The sequence below is a fragment of the Lissotriton helveticus genome, chromosome 6 (genome assembly GCF_964261635.1).
Source record: "Lissotriton helveticus chromosome 6, aLisHel1.1, whole genome shotgun sequence".
NCBI lineage: Eukaryota > Metazoa > Chordata > Amphibia > Caudata > Salamandridae > Lissotriton > Lissotriton helveticus.
Window position 1 is genome coordinate 580,004,511 of NC_136067.1, and position 20,547 is coordinate 580,025,057.

The 20,547-nt window shown below is 46.7% G+C and overlaps 1 protein-coding gene across 2 annotated transcripts in view; it reads left to right on the top strand.

Moving 5' to 3' along the window:
* The window catches only part of COL19A1 (collagen type XIX alpha 1 chain), a 2,464,374-nt gene that overhangs the window by 1,938,182 nt on the left and 505,645 nt on the right, over window positions 1-20,547 (top strand). For both annotated transcript variants that reach the window (XM_078648013.1, XM_078648014.1), the window contains one exon: window positions 8,828-8,881. In XM_078648013.1, the coding sequence (XP_078504139.1) occupies window positions 8,828-8,881 (54 nt within the window). The remainder of the gene's footprint in view (window positions 1-8,827; window positions 8,882-20,547) is intronic.

Sequence of the window (20,547 nt, forward strand, 5' to 3'; positions counted from 1 at the left end):
CCTTTATGGTACAAAGCCATACTACTTAGGAAACAGAACAAAACTGACTAATGTAATATAGAAATTAGGTCACCATGTACAAGAGTCACAGATCTATAATTTTATCCTTACGTCCAATCAGGATACATAAATGTAGGGCTGCCTGTTCCTTAAGGGGAGGGGCAGTACGTGACTAACAGCATGTGACACGCTTTGATTCTGTATATCTCTTTTTTATTTTCCTTCAAATACCATTAAAGCCAAATTTGACATACACTGATGAAGTGTTGTCTGTCTTTCTGTGAAATTTAGTGTCAAAGCAAATGTACCCAACTGTTTGCAGGATACACATCGTCATGTATATCCCTTCATAACACAGGTAAACTTGTAATAGTATCATAAGCATCAACATAAAACAAAAAACATGCAAAAAAAACCGCACAAAACGGACATGTCAAGCCATCAGATATACTTGCTGTATATCAAGCACAAAAAGCATAGACAAAACAATAGCATATATAAATGAGCGGTGAAGCATAACACCGTGTCAGGTTTAAAATCCTTACCCTCCTTTTTGACAGTAGATCACCAGTTAGTGGATATCTGCTGTCAAATACAACTTTCAGACACACAGAACCAGCAAGAACAATTCATTGTAGAACCAAATACACAAACATGAAAAACGCATGGACATTTCTTTCCAAAGGAGTTACGCAAACACACATCTCATTTCAACCAACCAAACTCACGTGTCTTGTCAACCTTAAAATCACCCAGAACAATCCATGAATGATCTGGGGGCAGAAGCAAAAAAAATAAAATAAATACACAACACACAAAAGAGAAAACATTTCTCATAACAAACAAATATTCTGTATAACTTGTAATCAGAAGACCAAACATGATACAAATTGACACAAAAATACATTTCCATTACTTAACTGTTACCAACTTGTCAGTCAGATTGCAACATTAAGCCATTTTAACGTTCCAAAAGTAAAATTCTTTCACTGACACTCCATGTTATCTTTGGGCCACAATTCGTTCTCACTTAGGCATGTAGCCTTCAAAATTTTAGTAAAGGGCTTCATCTTATTTTTCTGTCTAAGACTTAATGCAATGCTTCATTTTCGGTCAAATAAAAGCAACTAGCAGACATTATTTTTTTAAAGGCAGAGATACAAATATATCATTTCTGCAGAGCATTTAGCATGTGTTGGGACTTTCAAAGAACAAATGCTTGTTGCAATGGTACTTATTTCATCAACCTTAAATGAATCTCACTGGGCCATTTAAAAGCAAACCCCAAATGAGGACAGCCTACAAATTTGTATTATACCTAAATGTATGCATTTACTGAAGCCTAAAAGCACTTTAAAGCTATTATAAATGGCAGAAATACCCAAATTCGACTTTGATATTTGGGGCACTTAAAAATAAATTTCCTGTAAGTATGTTACATATTAATCATCCTCAGAATGTTCTTTACACATTACAGATATTAGACATTAGACATATCTCATGTAAATCCTTAGAAAAATTTGTTTTTTTATGCCTGCGCTAAGTGAGATGTCATATGCTAATGTCCTCATTATGCAGTGCAACACAACTCAAATTAAATTATAATGCTAGGAGGTCACAGTATGAGCATTAAGCTTCATGAATAGTAAAAAACGAATTTTGTAGCACCTATTTTTAATAATTATTTTTCATAATTTTAATTTTATTTTTTTAAGCATTTAGACAGTTTGCTTAATAGACTGAAAACATAAAAAAGAAACACAAACACACATTTGAGCTCATTTCAGACATAAACAGAAAGGGGTCAAACACTCAGGACACACAAAACAGCGCGCTTTAGCCATGCATTTCGTGAATAGCGCCAACGCTATTCACTTACAGAAATTGCACTAATGAGAAAACCACATAGACATTTAAACACATATTTAACCCACAAACCAATACTCAGAACAAAAACAAAGGACAGCCCACAGACTGTACTTAGACCAAACCATTTGTAAATACTAGTTGTAAGTCATATTTACAAGAAACGCTTCTCAATTGTGTTTCAAAAGACTGCAAAAACAGCCCAACAGACTGATGTATGTCCAAGAAGCGAAAATACACTAAATTCACTAGCTTTGGCTAGCAGAACACCAAAAGATCGCTCTGCATATCTTCATTTATAAAATTGCGCAGAACAAAGGATCCTTGTTTTGTATTATATCATAATTTAATTCCCTGGGGATTACAGAATCACCAAGGAAGAAATATGTTTGTATACTTAAACCTATTTAAGTATTCCTTCTAGGAGAGCCGGCTAATGAATTTTACATCACACTATGGTACCTTCCAAATAAAGCCACACATTCTTCTTATGTGAGCTTTTAAACAGGCATGCCAAAAATATTGCAAAATATACAATATTATAATCAATGTAGTGCTTAATGTACTTTTCGTACGTGTACCGTTCAACTAAACCAAATAGAGAAAATTCTTCTCATTACCTGTTCTACACAAATTGCAATTCGCATATACAAACCTATACAAATCCAAAGTTGGCCAACACAAATTCCAAAGTTCCAAAGTACAGTCCAAAATTTGCTAAGACCAGGCATCTTATAGCTCACTAATCTAGCTTCAAACTTCAAGGGGTTATCAAAAACGATATACTCGCAAATATACGAGACCCTCGGCTTTGGTAATTGCAATAACCAAATCAAAATCAAGAAACCAAACAAAGTCGTGGGAGCGACCCACTTGTACTTCTTATTCTAACTAATCAAAAGGTTATCCAAATTCTAACTGTCAAGTTCTACAAGACCTAATGGTCTTTTTTAGAATGCTCACGCCAAAAAGGTTCTCAGTCAGGAGTGACATCATGTGGAGGATCAAAATCAGGAAGATCAGAAATATACCGGGCTGCGAAGACAGAGAATCTCCAGAATCCTTGTGCACAAAGTAGCAGAGTCCCATCCTCTCCTCCTCAGTAGATTTCAGTCTCTTGACAAGATCACTCCTTCAGAAAGTCACTTCTCTGATGAAGCCCACGTTGGCCGCGCCATTTGAAGAAATGTAATCTTCATTCTCAGGGAATACCTACTAATAGAAAAAAGAACTTGGCACAGAAGCTGAAAATATGAAAAGACATCTTTATTAAATTTAATAAGTGAGGCCACGTCACACAGAAGCCGTAGCAACTGAATGAGGTAGTCTGAGGAATACAGAAAACAGAGGCCTTTTATATGCTTAGGGTTACAAACTTCAGCATACAAGTAAGGGGCAGTCCTAGCTTTTGCAAACATGCAAAAAATGCCTAACATGGACATGCAAGGTCTGCCAAACGACAAACCCATTTTGCAGTTGTCCGGCCCATAATCAATCATTGAACAAACCCAACATTCTTCTTTAGACAAGCCGGACAAACCCATAATAAAAGGACCACAACCCATATCATAAACAGACCATAAAAGAAGGAACAGAAAACAGATAAGAGTAGGATAAGGCATGTTTGTGTGCAGTAAAACTTTATGATGTCCTGTGCTCTGATCCTTAATCTTGATCAGCTAAAGGGCAGGAACTGGTTTAACAAGGTCAGCTTCAGGCAACAGGGTCAGTTCACTCAGGTCAAACAGCAGTCAGCATGAACTCGAGCTAAGGTTTACATGTCCTTAAAAGACTAGTTCAGCCACAATCATGGCCTATGTGAGGGCAACCACAAAATGGCTGCCATACACAAAATGGAACCCACAGGTTCAGAATTCACAGATCCTCAGCAAGCCCCGAGGGAAGAAGGAAGAAGGCCCCCAGCCCTCTAACGCTGAGTCTCCGTCGCAGGACAGCCAGGACACGCAGGGCCTGGCGAATGAACCTGGATTGCAGCAGCAGCTAGATAGGATCCTTTCCACCACGGCGGACTCACGTGCCGCCCTACAGCAGGACATTGCACAAGTGGCGACGGGGCTGGGCCTCTTGTGGGCAGACCACTCAAATTTATCGGATCGGTTCAAACAGGTGGAAGATACACTATAGGAGGTAGCACCTGCACAAGCCACACTAACTACAACGATGACGAGCGCTCTGGACCAGATCGCGGCCCTGGAGAAGCTTGCGGAGGATGCGGAAGGAAGGAATAGGCGGAATAACATTCGGTTAGTGGGCCTATCAGAGAAAACATGGTGCGATACCTGGAGGACTGGCTGAGAACGGAGGTGGCCCCTGAGGGATTGTCCGCCTTTTACACTCGAGCGAGCGCACCGCATCCCTGCCAGACCCCCACAGCAAGGACGTCCTCCTCGACCTGTGGTGGCGCGCCTGTTACATTTTAGGGACAGGGACTTGCTCCTTCAGAAGGCCCGCACAGATGGCCCAAACCAGGTTGGCAATAGTAAAGTTACCCTATTCCCGGACTATTCTTTTGAGACTCAGTGCCGTCGAGCAACCTTCCAGGCAGACAAGAAGGAATTGCGAGTGGAGGGGATACAATACTCGCTGTTATTCCGGGCCAAAACTTTGCACCATACTGGATGGGAAAACCTGTTTTCACCATACGCCAGAGGAAGCGTGGACGTGGCTGTAATCTTAGCGTGCTGGCATAGATGGGCTGGAGCGGGAGGCGAGGGCGATGGTCGAGGACTCGCTGCCCCGAAGATCACAGCATGTAAGATGCCGGGGCGTGGGCTGCGGAAACCATCGACCTCACAAACTGAGTTGGAGCGGAAGGGGGCATTAGCGGCGGTCTCGGTGATCTCTGGGGAACTGTTGCTGACTTCGGCCAGAGCCTCGGACCTGGACAATGACAAGAACGCTTCAGAGACGGACACTTCGGCATCAGACAGTGTGAGGCTGCCGCTGGTTACACCCGGAACGGCGGATGGCCTGATGGATGAGTAGATTCTGTGTACTCTGTGAGGGAGGGGGGCCTGTCCTGATCAGATGCAGGAAGAGCGCTTGGGGAGAAAGATGAACATTGTGAGCTCCCTAGGGGACAAAGTGGCGCTGAAGTGCATGGGGGTCCAGGGCATGGCTTAAGATGGACAGCACGGACTAGCGTCTGGGCCATTGTGATATGTTGATTTATGCTTGGGGGGTAATGGGGGGGATGGGTGGTTGGGGGATCAGGGTGCGGAGGTTGGGTGTTGCACTGATTAATCACTGATTGTTTGCTAGAGCCTGTCCAGCCCCCACCGGATGGTTCCCAGTTAGTTGGCCTGATTATAATCTAAGGCAATTGTTGGGCTAGTTTGGATGGGATTCACTACGTTAGTGCCTGTTCTTGGGGGGGAGGGAAATGTAGTGGGTGGGTTGGGATGGTTGGGTGAAGGGATTGGTTCAAGTGGGGAAGGGTGCCCGCCGGCACAGCTAGGGGGTACAGGGGGGTTCCTGTGTTTTTTGCATTACTGTTATGGGTCCATTTCCTGATGTGAAATGTGTGACTTGGAATGTACGGGGATTACACTTCATGCAGCGTAGATATAAAGTTCACTCTTATTTAGTGCGTAGAGGCGTGCAGATAGCCTTCCTACAGGAGACTCACTTTATTAAAGCAGAGGGATTGGCGCTACAGCGAAGATGGCGGGGTCAGATTTATTACACCACTTATTCAGCATTTGCGAGAGGGGTGTTGATTTGGATTAGGGCTGGGGTTCCCTTCCAAATGACTGATCATCCGGTAGATTCTGAGGGCCGCTATGTAGTGGTTAGAGGACACCTTTATGGGCGGGAGGTGACCCTCTGCAGTGTCTATGCCCCTAATGTAAAGCAGGCGCCCTTCCTGGAGAATCTGTCTGTCGCCCTTGCGGACTATTTTACAAATCCGGTATTGATGGGGGAGGGGGACTTTAACTCTATTGCAGATGTGGCCATGGACAGATCCCACCCTCCGCTACCCTCAGCTCTGGTTCATAAACTAGCGAAAGTGAGGTCCCAGTGGCAAGATCACTGGGTATTTCTCGATGTTTGGCGAGTGCAGCACCCGGACGATAGAGATTATTTATACTTCTCGGCTTTGCATGACTTACATGTGTGGCTAGACGCAATTTTGTGTAGTCCTGGCCTGGTATCTATGGCGATTGGTAGTGAATATTTATCACGCACCATCTCGGACCATAATTGGTGAGTTTCTGTTGGGTTGCGGAGCGCCCTATTTTTCTGACCTGGAAACTGCGTCCGGAGTTATTGGAGGATCCAGCCTTTTGCGCGGAGCTGGGTGATGGGTTGAGCTATACTTTGCGGAGAATGAAGGTACGGCCACGACAATGGCAAAAAAAAAAAGTCATGGTCCAAAGAGATCTCAATCTGAAAATGTATGCTTGGGTTCTCCAAACCTATGTATTTGCCATCATGGGCCGTATTACAAAAGTGCCTCGGTGGTGCGACAGGTGTGTGGTGCGACGAGGGCCTGGTCACCCAGGCCCTCGTCACCAGCCGTCTGGACTATGGCAACTCCCTCTACGCCGGAACCACCGCCAAACTCCAGAAGAGACTCCAGCGGATCCAGAACACCTCAGCACGACTCATCCTGGACATCCCCCGCCGCAGCCACATCTCCGGACACCTGAGAGACCTGAACTGGCTCCCGGTCAACAAGAGAATCACCTTCCGGCTCCTCACCCACACACACAAAGCCCTACACAACCAAGGACCAGGATACCTCAACAGTCGCCTGAACTTCTACGCTCCCAAACGCCAGCTTCGATCGACCAGCCACGCCCTCGCCGCCGTCCCCCGCATCCGAAGAGCCACCACAGGAGGAAGGTCCTTCTCCTACCTGGCCGCCAAGACTTGGAACTCCCTTCCTACCCACCTCCGCCTGACCCAGGACCACCTCGCCTTCAGGAAGCAGCTTAAGACCTGGCTGTTCGAGCAGTAGCGGACCCCCTCCCCCCAGCGCCTTGAGACCCTCCGGGTGAGTAGTGCGCTATATAAATGCATTGATTGATTGATTGATTGATTGATTCACTTGCTTTTCATGCCCCCAGGGAACTTTGGTATTACAGAAAGGGCCGCCGACACTTCTGCGGCCTCTTCTGTAATACCAATAGCGCTGGGGCACATAAAGCGACAGCGCTATCTTCAGGGGTGTCCCCTCATTTGCATGGCGGCATGCCCCTTGCAAAGGAGAGGTGTCAGTTTGCCTCTGTGCCTGCGCCCTATTACAGATGCAGGCACAGAGGGAAAGAAGCTCTCAGAAGCCGCACTGACAGTGCACCACCTAAAAGGTGGCACACTGCCAGTGCGCCCCCTTGCGCAGCCTAAAAGTTTGTGCACTGTCAGTGCACCCCCTTAAAGCAGCTCTCTGGAGCATCAGACATCCCCTTGCAGGCAGATGCACTCATTGACTGCAGCCGGGTGCACTTGAATCTCTAATCACCTTTAAAAGTTCAGGTCAGTTGCCGACTGCACTGTGAAAAAATAGAGAGGCTTTAAAGCAGCTGCTCAGTTTTTCAAATGATTGTGCTGCCCCAGGGAGGCGCGAGTTGGTGGCTACCCTGAGCCCCTGGGTCTGATAGCTTAGTGGACTATTGCATCCACTGCAGGTGCCTTTGTTTGACCTTATGGTCACAGGTTAAAATATTGGGGGGTCCACTCAGCCTTTCATCCATTTGAGGTTGATAAAATGAGTACCTTTGGGTAACACTAAACATCTGTTATTCAGCGCCTTGAGACCCTTGGGTGATATGTGCGCTTTACCAAATACATGTGTTATGTTATGAGGGCAGAACATTTATCATAATACAGCGCAGGAAAGTGCGCCTAATGTATCATGGGTGTAACACAGGCCCCTGCAGCCCACGCAGCCCCTGCGGCACGAGGACCCCCTTGGCACTGCTCTCTGGCCAGAGAGCTCCTGATTGAGCCCAGAGAGGGCCCCTCTACTTACCGCGCAGGGAGGCCCCCTCAGTTTTCGTTACGCCAGTGGCATGTATAATGGGGCCCCAGGAGCTCAGCTGTGCTTCAACTTAGCTGACCCATTAAACGGGAAAATTCAATCTAATTAACACAGCGTTTTCGCAAATTATACACAAAATTACATTTTTTACATCACAGTAGTGCACGAAAAAGTACGCCGTTCCCAATGTGAATCCTGAGTTAGTGATATGTATAAATTGCTCCCTCTCCGTTTCAGGATTAGGTTGGCGATATTTGTAAGTACATTACCCCCACACACACACAACCACACACACACACATGCACACATACTTCAGATTGTGCACAGCTCTCAGTATTCCAGAGCCCTGGTCGGTAACTCCAGCTTGGTTTTCACATTGCACTTTATTAAATAGAAAGCTCAAACACCAAACAAGATTTTTCTGGCGCCAACTCTGGCAGTATTTCTATTGCTGTCTTTCTAAATTTTACTCATAGGGAAAAACCTTATGAGGCACAGCATTTAAATTACAATAATGGCACCCAGGGCACAGACAATATTTCACACAACACTTACTTAATGTTGTTTTTTTCTCCTTGCAAGCACTTGCACTGTGCCATATTTCTTTTTTCACGTTCCAAATTCATACATTAAGAACGTGTACACTTTTTATATTGTTGTTTAAAACATATTTTTCCTACAGGGAATGCATATTGCTCCCATGTTGCCATCAAAACTTAACCTATGTCACAGATAGCATAATAAACTGGGCATGAAAGAACTGTAAGCTTGGCCGAGGGTCTTTTGCCCTCTCAAGGAGATAATCCCGTTATATGCAGATTTGACTGTGTTGCTGACATCACCTGTGCTTTACCCACTACAGGACGCAATCTCGCATGCTGCAAAGAGTTAGTTTGACTACACGTTTGACCATGCTATAATTTCTTTCAATCTAAACTATTTGTTTGAATTTTCTAGGGGTTACCAGGAGAACACGGCATACCAGGAAAACCAGGAATGAAAGGTCTAAAGGTATGTTTTGGCAGGCACAGGAAGTTGAATTAAAGCAAAGGCGTAATGTGGTTCAAGGCTATTAAAAGCCCGTGGTATAATTCGAGGCCTTAGCCTGGATTGTTGCGTCGCTGTCACGTGCAAGCATCTCTGTGCGCAGCATTCTGTATGCCCTCACGCTGTTGTGTTTCTTGATGTTCAGGGGCTGTATTACATAAGGTGCCCTGGGGGCGCAATGGGTGTTTGCGCCCGGTTTGCGCACCCCGGGGCACTTTCGTATGAAAGAAAGAGGTTCAGATACTTGTGCGCCCCTTCTATAATACCGATAGCGCTGGCACAATTAAAGCGCCAGCGCTATCAACAGAGGGTGTTCCCTCATATGTATGGGGCCGTGCCCTTTGCATATGAGGAATTCCTTTGACTCCATATTACAGACGTGGGTGCAGAGTCAAAGCAGCCCTCAGAAGGCGCATTGACAGTGCGCCATTTAAAAGGTGGCGCACTGTCAGTGCGCCCCCTGATGGCAGCCCTCTGCAGGAGGTAAAGTGAGTCCCATGGACCCATCAGACCCCCCCTTGCAGGCAGGTGCACTCACTGACTGCACCTGCCTGCAAGGGAATCTCTAATCCCCTTTGAAAGTGCATGCAGGTGTCACATGCACTGTGAAAACACGGAACAGCTGCTCCGTGTTTTCACATGACTGCACTGCCCCCAGGGCAGTGCAAGGTCGCGGCTGCCCTCAGGGTAGCACATTCACCATAAAGGGGCCCATTGGCATTGTTTGCGCCCGGCACACCTTTGTAAACCTTTGAAAAGGTTTGCTGAGCGCAAACAATGCCAATACATAATACGACCCCTTGAGTTCATTACTCCTGACTTTGGCCCTGAAGTGGGACATTAGAAGGAGGTCTGGGAGCTTTTAATGCAATTTGAAAGTCTGTGAAAAGTCAGTTGACTGTCATTGTTGGAAGAAAAACGTGTTGGTTTGATTGGGCCAGTTCTAAAGAAAATAGGAATTTGTGCAGGACCGTCATCAAATCACGCAGGGAGTTTAATGCAATTGGCACATGTATAAACCTACCTTTGAAATTAGGAAGGCCATTATAATGAAAGAAACCTGGGATTCGTTAATAACTCTCAGTATTACTCCGACTTCCTGGACAAACTCACCCTGACCTTCACACGTAATCTGCAGGCCCGGTGCTTATGAGGAGGGGACTTTAATTGCCTTCTGGAACTAGGGCATGATTGGTCAAGCTAACCATGCCCAACAAAGCCTGCCAAAGATTAACACAGCACATCCAGAACTGCGCAGAGAGTAGACAGGTCCATAAAGTATTGAGGACTATGCCTCGCACAGAGAATACCTGTACTACTCGTCTGTACACCATTTACACATTAAACTAGACACGTTCTTCTGTAGGGCACTATTGTACTTCAAAATGACCGAATCTTAAGATCTGGCCCGCACGATCTCATACCATTGTCCAATAAAGATAGTACTACACTGGGGCGGAGATAGAGTGAGAATTCCAACCTGGCAATTGTGAACAGAGGAACTGCCATTCCGCAACACCACAGGCACACACATTGCAAAATACTTCAATAAGAACGAGGGGTCGACCGCGACTAGGGTGACTGAATGTGAAGCATTGAAGTGGGCGGTGAGGGCCCCCTGTATTAGCACAACATGGGGTGTCCCCAATCGTTATCCCTAAACTCAACCCCCTGCAACGCAGTGAAATTGACATGCCTCATCAGGCTGAAGAGATTCACAGGAATATTCAACAAATGGCGCACAATAAAATACTCGAACTAGATTGCCTCCCGGTGGAATTCTATGCTGCATACAGCACACAAGTGGTACTGAAACTCTACCAGGTGTTTGAGGAAGTGAGGACAACAGGTATAATATGAGAAACTATGATGGAGGCATTATTAGTGGTGCTACCTAAACCGGGACAGGACCCCACTGAGGTACACTCATACCCTCCCTCCTAGACATAGATTACAAGCTGCAGGGTAAGATACTGGCAAACAAACTACTGCCTATAATAGAGGCCTTGGTCCACACAGACCAAAATGCATTCAGCCCAGGGAGGAACACCTTCCTCAACATCTGCCATCTATTAGGTCCGATATACGACGGTGTAGTATCCACCGAGGGCTGCCTAGCTGTATCACTGGATATCGAAAAGGCATTTGATACCCTCAACTGGTGAGGCCTTCTAGAGATGCTTAAGGAAATGGGCTTCAGCCTGATATTTCTCGGATGTGTCAAAATACTGTTCAATAAGGCATCTGCTGGGGTGTGCAAGTATTTGGGGGATGCATGTGATTTCCCTATACGCAGGCGATATGCTGATCTACTTGTGACATGCCAAGGAGTCCCTCTCAGATTTGATTGAGACATTAGAGTTAATCAGGGAGATAACAGCTTGTGTGGAATAAATCAAGCCTATTCTCCATGAGGCCCACTGCAGGGGGATATGGGCCTACAATCCAGGCTGGAAGGGCATTACGATTCATTCAAATATGTGAGTAACTCACATATATCATGCTGATGCAGACATTCTAGATGGCAGCCTGGGTAGGGCATTCACATCAATCGAACAGTCCACTGTATTTTGGAAAGCTTCATCACACTTCCTTTTAGACCAGATGGTGATAGCCAAGATGCTGATGCTACCCAGGCTATCATACTTATTTGCCGCTCTACCGATGCTACTCCCTGCCTCCTTCTTTAAGGCACTTAACGGTGTAGGATTTAAAATGGGGAAAGGGCAGGAAGCAGGCAGCCCTATATAAAATACAGCGTCCGCTATGATAAGCGTGGCCAAAATACCACCTGAGTGACTTACCTCACTCACCTATAGTTACCAAAATAAGTCAGCCGGACAGTGGAGAAGAATAAACAAAGCAAGTTTATTAGGCCACAAACTCCCATATGAGAGGGCCCTATATCGACCTCACCCCTAAGAGTGTGCCGAGAAGGACTGACTCACATCATCATGGTGATACATTATATTACGAGAAGGCAGAGTAAAACACGCCCATAATGGAAAAGTACTGGTCCACCAGGGATGTGGACAATGGTCTCATACAAGAGGCATCTGCACCTGCAATAGCAACACTTGTTATCATCTCCCAAGGACACAGAGCCAGGCCGCTACATCCCCAGCGCATGAGAACGGCCTGATAAGGAGTTTCGCTAGCAGGAGTTTCAGTTACAGTAAACCAAGAAATGCATATATGCTGACACGAGGAATTACTCCTATTCCTACGGGAGGGGGAATGAGCAAGTACAGTTTGCACGCAGAGAGAATAATCCAAAATGGTGGCACACATGCTAAGCTAAGAACACTGCAAACAATATCACACGTATAAGTGAATAACTGCATAATGAGAACATGAACGTAAATGCGTAAGTGTAAGTAATTAGTTAGACACATTCCGCTAACTCATAAGCATAATGTACGAAGGGGGGCGGGGCTTGGGATTGACGCCTATCAGACCCTCCTTTTAGCGGACTGTGGCTAACACGTTTGTTTCCATTTATTAACCAAAAGGAGGGCCTTTACAGCAAAAATCTATGGGCAGGGGAACTTAAACCATAACATCATCATGAATCAGTATTAACCAATTCGCATCAGTAAGCTCAACAGCATCGGAGACAGGGTATTGTTTCAATCGTTTCGTAGACTTCTTCAAATTGCTGGCACACATGGAGCAACAGGGAGGAAGGCAATAAACGCAGAGGCAGCATGACAGTAGAAAACCTACAACACCTATAATGACCATGAATATTTTCCAACCCCAGGAAGAGAAAAGACCCCACAACCATGTCTGTAAGGACCAGGTACCATTATCTTGATGAAGTTCAGCAGCCAACCTATGAAGTTTCTGCACAGCCAAGTTAACAGTCGGGGCGGAGTCAGGAATATATACGCAGCAAGACGTCCCGATGACGCGGCAAGCTCCACCCCTATCTGCCAGGATGACGTCAAGAACCATTCTATTCTGAATCGTAAATAATCTCATAGCCTGCATCTCTAGTGACATGTTAGCTGCAATATCAGCTTCAGTGTTCACTACCTTTTCCATAACCCGTGAAAGGCGTCTAATGGATCTACTATTAAAAATAGGGCCCCAGAATGGCAACAGACCTTTAGAAAAGTCGTTAAACTGCTGCCCAGCGGTGTCTGTCTGATCGACGTCATCAACTTGAAGATCCCTCCTTTTTCGCTGTCCTTGCCCCACGTCAAACCTCCTATGTGTCTTGTGATAATCTGAAGGTGCTACATAAACAGGAGGGAGTAAATACGCCAGGTAGCATGTCCCACCCCAACCCTCAGGCAACCACAGGTACCCGTTATCACCACACACAAAGTAGACATTAGGGGGAGTGACAAGCGAAGGGCTAAGGGTCAACCTAATCGAAGTGGTCACATTACAAACACTATCACCCACCTTTATCGGACCTCTACCCTGTATACAGAAATAAGGTGAGGGTCCCACTACAGCTAGGGGCACTAAAGAATGACCACTACTGTTTGTAGCAGGAGGGCGTCGATATGCTAGAGAAGAGTTTAACTGTAGAAAACTCTCTCGTACCTGATCAGTGTCATTAGGTATCAGAAACTTGTCCAACTTTTTCGAGCAAGTTTCTAAGAATGTTTGGTCAAAACGTCCATCGGTAAATAATCGTCCAAGGGATGAGGGAGGCAAAGGGCGAACCCGCATCGTCAGTGTAGACCTACTGTCAGGGAGTCGTGGGGTGAGGGAGTCCGGCTGCTGAAAAAACTTCACCCTACCTATCAAGGTATACCAGCCAACGCAGCTATTCACAGGGGTCAATTGCAGTGCCAATAACCTGTCCTTCTTATACGCTGCAGAAGGGAGCAACCCACATACCCAGCAATCTGTCACATTGTATACTGCGTGTGCATGATGTAACGTTTTTATGAAGACATTATCACGGTAACCTTTTCTCATACATTGTTCACCATAATCGACAGTAACCATATTATGTTCTGGTAAGGGAGAAGGGGTAGGGACCATTGTGTGGACTGGGTAAGCTTTGTCTAGAAAAAACAGTATTCCAAGCATGATCAGGAAGACAATAATGAGCACTACAATAACCACAATTTTACTTTTTCGTGATAGGGCACGCCATGGTGAATCTGGTTCCGGTCTGCGGGGAGCAGCAAAAGGCTGTTCCTCATCGGGTATTGGACGACCAAAAGGGTACATTTCTGCTAAAGAACAGGGCAAGGGATATCCTAAAAGTTCAAAAACTAAGGACACTACTAAAAAGTTCAGACACTCCAAAACCGGCCAGAGGGGTTCTTCACCCTTCGATGGGCTGTTCTCCCTATGTCCGTTAAAGCCTCATAGGCAGGCTTTCAGCTTCGCAAACCCTATTCCCTCGGCGGAGCCACACAACTGTAGTGACTCAGGAGCACTAAACTTGGGCCCACGTTTGACTCTAATGTTCCATCCAACAATGTCTCAGAAGTGCACCAGGGCTCCTTTCAGCAGTCCATCCCTATTGCTGCATTAACCTATCGACTATAGTCCACTCCTATCCCTATCTCAGCCCTTCTTCCAGTGCTCAATGCATTTGCCTCTCTTTCCTGGGCCGCAAGTTATAGCGAGTGCTCCCTCGCACTTCGTGGTCTGAAAACAGAATTGGTTGGTCGTTCGAACAAGAGGTGGCTTCGGTCACCGGAGCACCGTGACCGATAGAAGCCTTGCTACTCGTACTCAGGGCTGGCTTCCGTGCTTTGTCGTCGTGCTCCTCCCCGATCAACACAGCATCAGAGAAAGGGAGATACTTAGGCAACGATTCTGTTTCGTGATCTGCAATGCCACCTCTTACCCAAGCATCATAGGGTAAAGGCAGTGGAACCTTTTTCACATGAGAGGCATGCGTCCACGCCTTACGACCGTCCACTCGAAGTGCGGTGCGGGTGGTGAGCAGCACCAACCTCGGCTCAGACCACCTGGGCTCCAAGCAGGACTTCCGCTGGTACTTCTTAACGACGACCCAGTCCCCTGGGTTGATGCCGTGACCGGGCCCCTCAGGCAGCGGCTTCAGTGTGTCTGCTACCTGCTGGTGAACAGAATGGAGATCTTTAGTCAAGGCATACAAGTAGTCTGTCAACATAGGATATTCTATCTCTGAGAAACATTTGGGTCTAGGAACTCCCCACACATTTGCTGGCCTGCCGAATACAACTTCATGGGGAGAAACACCTGTCTTGGAATTTACTGTAACTCGTGTGGAGAGTAGAGCAAGGGGAAGAGCGTCTGGCCACCGCAACCCAGTACTTTCCTGTATCTTGGCCATTTTCAGTTTCAACGTACCATTAAATCTTTCAACTAAACCCGCCGCCTGTGGATGTAAGGCTGCGTGGAATTTTTGAGAGATTTGTAATCCCTTACATATATTTTTCATCAGTTCTGCATTGAAGGATGTACCGTTATCACTCCAGATCACCCTAGGTAACCCGAACCTGCTGAAATATTCCTTGATCAACATTTTAGCTGTCGACATGGCTGTACAGTCTTTTGTTGGAAAGGCCTCCACCCACCTACTGAATGCGCACACCACCACAAGTACATATTTGAGATTGTTCACTCTTTCCATTTCAATGTAATCCATCTGTATTACTTCAAAGGGGTATGATGGGGGTGCAAAGTTACCCACAGGGACAGGTGTTCCCTTCCCAGGATTGTGTCTTAGACAAATCATGCACTGTTGTACCATGCGTGTGGCCACCCTGGAAATGTTCTTATTACTCCATACGGGGTCTAATAATTTACATATTCCTTTAGCACTTATGTGAGCTGGTCCATGAGCCATCGTCACCACTGGAAGGACATATGCATTTGGGAGCAACCATCGTCTTTTGTCAGTCACATCCGTCCAACACTCATCCGAGTCCAGCTGTCCCTTTCCATTCTTCCATTCCCTCAGCTCCTCCTCAGTCACTTTCTCCTGTATGTTTCGCACACTCTGTACAGTATCTGAAAACATATTAATGTCTGGTACAGATCTAGCCGGTCCAGCCACAAACATTCGCGGGAGTCTGTTCCTGGCAGTTTCTTTGGCTGTCTGATCTGCAAACGCGTTTCCCTGTCCCACATCATCAACCACTGCTTTGTGTGCGCTACACTTTATGACTGCCAGCCTTCTGGGAAGCGTTAGAGCCGTCAACAAGCGCAATATCAATGGGCCGTGTTGAATGCGCTGTCCGTGTGATGTTAAAAATCCCCTCTCTGCCCACAGTCTTCCATAGCTATGAGCCACGCCAAAGGCGTATTGGCTGTCAGTATAAATGTTCACATCCAATCCTTCACTCAGTTCACATGCACGCATCAACGCTATTATCTCTGCGGCCTGAGCTGAGTTATACGGGACTCTAGAAGTCTCCACCACTGTGTGTAATGTTGTCACTGCATATGCTGCTGTTGTGGTGCCGTCCGCTAATTTAAAACAGGACCCATCAACATACAACTCTCCGTCAGGGTTATCCAGGGGTTTGTCCGTCAAATCTACTCTCCCTTTTGTTTCCTCCTCCGTTCGGAACAGGCAGTCATGTGCGTCACCAGTTTCCTCATCCGAAGGGAGGGGCAACAGTGTTGCTGGATTCAGGGTAGCACATCTTTTTATCGTCACATGTGGGGCAAATAATGTCATCTCATATCCTGTCAGACGAGCGCTAGTTAAATGCTGCGTCTGTGTTCTGTTTAGTAAAATGTCCACTGCATGTGGTACCATTACCGTAAGAGCTGAACCCAGTACGAGCCCTGCCGACTGTCTTATCGAGACTGCAGCAGCCGCTGTAGCCCTTAAACAGCTCGGAAGCGCTCTTGCCACATTGTCGAGCATTGCAGAGAAGTAAGCACACGGTCTCTGTTTCCCTCCAAAATCTTGTGTTAAAACAGACAACGCGCAACCTTCCGCCTCGTGCACATAGAGTACAAAAGGCTTCTGGTAATTGGGTGTTCCCAAAACGGGTGCAGAACATAAAGCAGTCTTCAACAACTCAAACGCTTCTTGGCATGCAGGGGTCCAAGATAGGGGTTCACACACTTCTTTCGTGGTCAGATACAGCAGGGGTTTCGTTAGTAAAGCATAATTAGGTATCCACTGACGACAGTACGATGTTATTCCCAAGAATGCGCGCACCTCTCGCTGTGTGTTAGGGACTGTCATGTTAGTTATTGCCCTGATGCGCTCTGGTGTCAGCCTTCTCCCGTCCTTCGATAGGAGGTGACCGAGATAAGTAACCTCCTGTCGACAATATTGGAATTTAGGGAGAGACACCTTGTGTCCCTTCTGAGCCAAATGGTATAACAATTTAACTGTTGACTCTCGGCATCCCTCCTCATTGTCGGAGGCGATGAGAATATCGTCCACATATTGCAACAAGACATTGCCCTGTGGGAGCTCCAAATCATCTAACTGTGCCTTTAATGCTTGACTGTAAATACTGGGACTTTCTGTATAACCTTGAGGAATTCTCGTAAATCTAAAACTGCGTCCGGCCAATGAGAATCCGAAGAGGTACCTGCTATCTGGGTGTACGGGTATACTGAAGAACGCATTCTTAAGGTCCAATACTGAAAAATATTTTGCTGACGGAGGTATCATGGTCAAAATGGTAGTAATGTCAGAAACCACTGGGTACTGGGGCTCAACCACCTTATTAACATGGCGTAAATCAATCACAAAACGATAGACATCAGGTGTATTCTCACCCTCGGCACCTGAGGACCTTTTCAGTATCGGAAGTATCGGGCTATTACAAATGTTAGAGTCTGTCTCCTCAACCACCCCTGATCCGATCAAATCCTGTATAATCTGCAACAGAGCCCTCTCTCCATCTCTAGAAATCTTATATTGAGGTATGCGAGGCAGCTTTGCTCCCACCTTAACATTTATGGACACCGGTGCAATGTCCATCTTACCCACATCAGTATCGCTACAGGCCCACAAGCTCGGAGGGACATCCCTGAATTCAACTGGGAGGGGTTCATCCTTTGAAAAACATTGCTGCGCACGCGCGACTGAAGGACCCATTGTAAGGTACACACCATCCGGAGAGCAGTAAATCGTAGCATGCAATCTTTTTAACAGATCCAAACCCAGCAAATTCTCACCACAATTCGAAGTCAAAAGAAAAGGGGAGTCAACAGTAAAGGGGCCAATCGTAAGTGTCAATGGCTTAGAGATGGGGCTAATCACCGGGGTACCAGAAAACCCCACTGAAACATTAGTCTTGCCAGACAGAGCTGCCCCTGGAACCTGAGAACGTGCTACAGAACTTTTCGTAGCACCTGTATCCAATAAAAATTTCTGATGGGATCCCGACAAGTCTGCCGTTACATAAGGCCCACGTTGATCAACATCCACAGAAACAGGTCCCTCACTCTGCCCTACGCTGTCCTAGTTATAGGAAAATCCTGTGAAATCATCCTCGGCGTACGCATCGTTGTAGAACTGTCTATCCCTGCCATCATCGCCCTCCCTCTGAGAATGCCGTCTATCCCTTCCTCCGTCAAAATAATTTCCTCCAGGTCTCCTACCCTCCTCAGACTGCCTATTGTCTCTAGGCGCTTCTCCCCGACCTCGCCCCCTACCAGGTCCAGCCTGGGACCGCAGTAGTGGACAATCCTTCCACCAGTGCCCTTCCTGTTTGCAGTTAGCGCACTGGTTGGGTCCCAAACGCTCTCTTCTCTCTCCCCTCCCGAAACTACTTCCTCGACCACCTGACGCGGGCGGGGCTCCCCGTCCTCTGCCCTTCGCTACTTGCTGCAACAAAACCTTCGTCTTCAAATCTTTCGCCTTCTTTTCCTGCCTGTCTTTATTCTCATTCTCTCTATGTTCATAGTACTGGGCCATGCTTAAGATGCCTGAGGGGGTAGATGTTGTCCATGTACTTTCAGACGCTTGCAGTCGGGCCGATATTTCTGGCAGTAAATTCGTAACAAATCTATTGACAAAGAGACGCAGCCCACCATCTTGAGAGATATCCTGCCCGCTAAAATCCATAAACGTTTCCTCGAAGCGAGTGAAGAAATCTGAAACTGCCTCATCCTTTTTCTGTTTGCAAGCCGTTAACTTATCCCAATCTACCTTTTTTGGAGGAATGAGTGAATGCATATATTTAATTATGCGCCCGGGTAAAGCTAGTATCTCAGGTTTCGGTTTTTCGCCTGGCTTACGTTCCTTATCCCAATCTGTAAATTCTGCCCAAGTCCCGCCTAACTCCTCTCTATGTTCCGAACCCTTCACCTGTCTCCACACATCCACGGGAACCAATAATCCGAAAAACAGTTCAATATCTGCTAACGTCATTACTGTTGAGGATGCTGCCTCTGTTAATTCCTTGTAATAAGCCGTTGGGTTTTTTCTAGAGTCGGGTAACTGCGCCTTCAGAGCTAATACCTCGCTCCTTTTCCAGGGCGTATACACCCATTGTTCTTGGAAATGAGCATCTACACGTGGTCTGGTTACTGCCAAGGTGGTCGGGTCTATTATTTCAGATACCTCAGGGTGAAATATAGGGTGTACCTCACGCATTGGATGTATCCCCGGGAAGTGAGTCTCACCTGTTACCGTTAGCTCATTCCTGTATTCCAACAAATACCTCAGACTACGGAGCACTTCCCCCGCACCAGTATTAGCCCTGTAAGCATGAGCCTTAATATCGCGAAGAATCGCCGGCGCCTCACCGCCATATCCCTGCTCCCATAACGCTATTAGGGTCGTTGACATGTGCCACAAAGCGTGCTGCTGCATTAAAGGCTCATAATCCTTCATAGTAGACCAAATATCCTCTAATGAATAAATGTTATTCCTGGCCCATTGACAAGCTTGATTAGCTACCATTGTTTTCTCGTCTAGGGGTACAGTACCGCGTGTTAGTAACTTTCGTACCTGATGGAGTAGACCTCCCTCCGCTCCTCTAGCAGGTGTTCGCAACGCGCTCTGAGGGGTGGCGCTGGCAGAAACAGTGGGGATAGCAGGGCCAGTAGAGAGCACCGGGGATAGCGCAGCAGACGCAGGGCTCGCCGCCGAGAAAGGGAGCAAGGGTGCCGTGGTAGAAGGGGAAGTAGGTCCCCCTGCAGAGGAAGCAGGTGTACCGGACAAGGGAGGGGCACCGACTTGGGGAACTGAAACCACCGCCTGTGGGGCGGAATCCCCGAGCACGGGGTACAGTGACTGTGGAGCATATGGGGGAGGAGGTCGAGCGCTCAAAATATCTTCCATCTCGTCTACGTCCTCTTCCTTTACCACATAGCACTTATTTTCCAACAACCGAAAACGCCTATCTGCGCGCTCAATCCGCAGTTCATTCTCTTTCTTAGTGTGTTCTCTCGCCTTTTGCGCCATAGTCTGAGCCGATCTTTTCTGAGCAACCTTCTCTTCCCTTATCTGCCGTTCCCGTACCTCCTTCTGCCACATTCGCAAAGAATCAAACATACTCTGGCGGCTGCGCCTAGCAAATAATTTGTCTTGTAAATAGTCTAATTTTTCTGCATCGAAAGAACCCAGTAGGGGCCACTGCAAATCCACATTATCCATTGTATACTTATGCCATAAAGAGGAAAACAAAATAGGAGGCAAGCCGTGTTTGACGTACATGTCGAAATTTGGAGAACCTTCCTGAGGG